We start from the raw sequence: 1,422 nt of genomic DNA, 5'->3' as shown, positions 1-1,422 counted from the left end.
GAGGCCAACGGTGTAGACGAAGGTGTCTTTGCCCCCACACACGAAATCCACTCCCTGCAAAACACCATACGAGCATATATTTATCTAGCTAGCTAGCTAGCCAGCTAGCTAGCTAGATAGATATATAGCTAGCTAGTTAGCTAGCTAGCTAGCTAGCTAGCCATCACTCTAGCTAGCCACAGCTAGCTAGCCAGGTAGCTAGCTAGCCAGCTAGCTAGCTAGCTAGCTACAGAGCCCTCTAACTAGCTAGGTAGCTCTCTAGCTAGCCATTCCTCTAGCTATCTAGCTATCTAGCTAGCCATCTATCTAAATATATAGCTAGCTAGCTATCTAGCTAGCTAGAAAAGGAACAAAGGACATCTGATTAGCATCAGCAAAAACAACAACAAACAACCACCACCACCACCAGCACCAGCACCACCACGGCCACCACCACCACCAGCACCAGCACCACCACCACCACCATCAGCAGCAGCAGCAGCAGCAGCAGCAGCAGCAGCAGGAGCAGCAGCAGCATACCTGTGTGAGGTTAGTGTTATCGTTCTCTATCCATGTGCCCGTATTGGTTTTTCCTGCATTAACTAACGTCGTTGGCTGCGACGATTGCTGCGGAGATATAAGCAAAGCTACAGAACCATCTGCAACACAAAACAAAATAAATATAGTAACTACTGCTGCTGCTGCTGCTGCTGCTGCTGCTGCTGCTGCTGATGGTGGTGTTGATGGTGACTGGGGTGGGGGTGGTGGTGATGGTGGGGGTGGTGATTGTTGTGGTGGTGTTGTTGTTGTTGTTGCTGAAAAAGCAGCAGCAGCAGGAGCACCACCAGCAGCAGCAGGAGCAGCAGCAGCAGCAGCAGCAGGAGCAGCAGCAGCAGCAGCAGCAGCAGGAGACTGACTGGCTGTGAACCAGACGTTGCTGATGTAGTTGACTTGGGAGATGCTCAGATAGGGCTTCACTGCGGCGCTAGAAAATACCTTCCCGCTAGCAGACAACGCTGCTCGCAGCAGCAGCAGCAGCAGCAGCAGCAGCAGCAGCAGCAGCAGCAGCAGCAGCAGCAGCAGCAGCAGCAGTAGCAGCAGCAGCAGCAGCAGCAGCAGGGGGGATAGTAGCAGGAATAGTTGAAGCAGTAATAGGAGCAGCAGTGATAGGTGCAGCAGCAGCAATTGATGCAGCAGCAGCAGCAGCAGCAGCAACCAGAGTAGCAACAGCAGCAGCAGCAACAGGATCAACAGCAGCAGCAGCAATGGCAACAACAACAACAGTTGTAGCAACGGCAGCAGCAGCAAGAACAACAACAGCAGCACCAATAACAACAGCAACACCACCACCAACAGCAGCAGCAGCAGCAGCAGCATCAGCAGCATCAGCAGCAGCAGCAGAACCACAATCACCACACCACTACAACCACCACCCGCACCACC

General features: G+C 53.0%; 2 protein-coding genes across 2 annotated transcripts in view; one reads left to right on the top strand and one right to left on the bottom strand.

Moving 5' to 3' along the window:
• Positions 1 to 517, bottom strand: part of EMH_0034240 (uncharacterized protein) — a gene marked incomplete at both ends in the record, with an annotated part of 9,238 nt that extends 8,721 nt beyond the window's left edge. Inside the window, one exon of the mRNA XM_013494850.1 lies at positions 392 to 517. Coding sequence (XP_013350304.1) covers positions 392 to 517 — 126 coding nt within the window. The remainder of the gene's footprint in view (positions 1 to 391) is intronic.
• A 205-nt stretch (positions 518 to 722) lies between these two features.
• EMH_0034230 (uncharacterized protein) overlaps positions 723 to 1,422 on the top strand; it is a gene marked incomplete at both ends in the record, with an annotated part of 1,604 nt that continues 904 nt past the window's right edge. The window contains 2 exons of the mRNA XM_013494849.1: positions 723 to 752; positions 990 to 1,422. Coding sequence (XP_013350303.1) covers positions 723 to 752; positions 990 to 1,422 — 463 coding nt within the window. The remainder of the gene's footprint in view (positions 753 to 989) is intronic.

Source organism: Eimeria mitis, genomic scaffold, assembly GCF_000499745.2.
Source record: "Eimeria mitis Houghton genomic scaffold, Emh_scaff1306, whole genome shotgun sequence".
NCBI classification, from domain to species: Eukaryota; Apicomplexa; class Conoidasida; order Eucoccidiorida; family Eimeriidae; genus Eimeria; species Eimeria mitis.
Note: the sequence above shows the minus strand (reverse complement) of the source record. Positions and strands in the feature narration are given on the sequence as shown.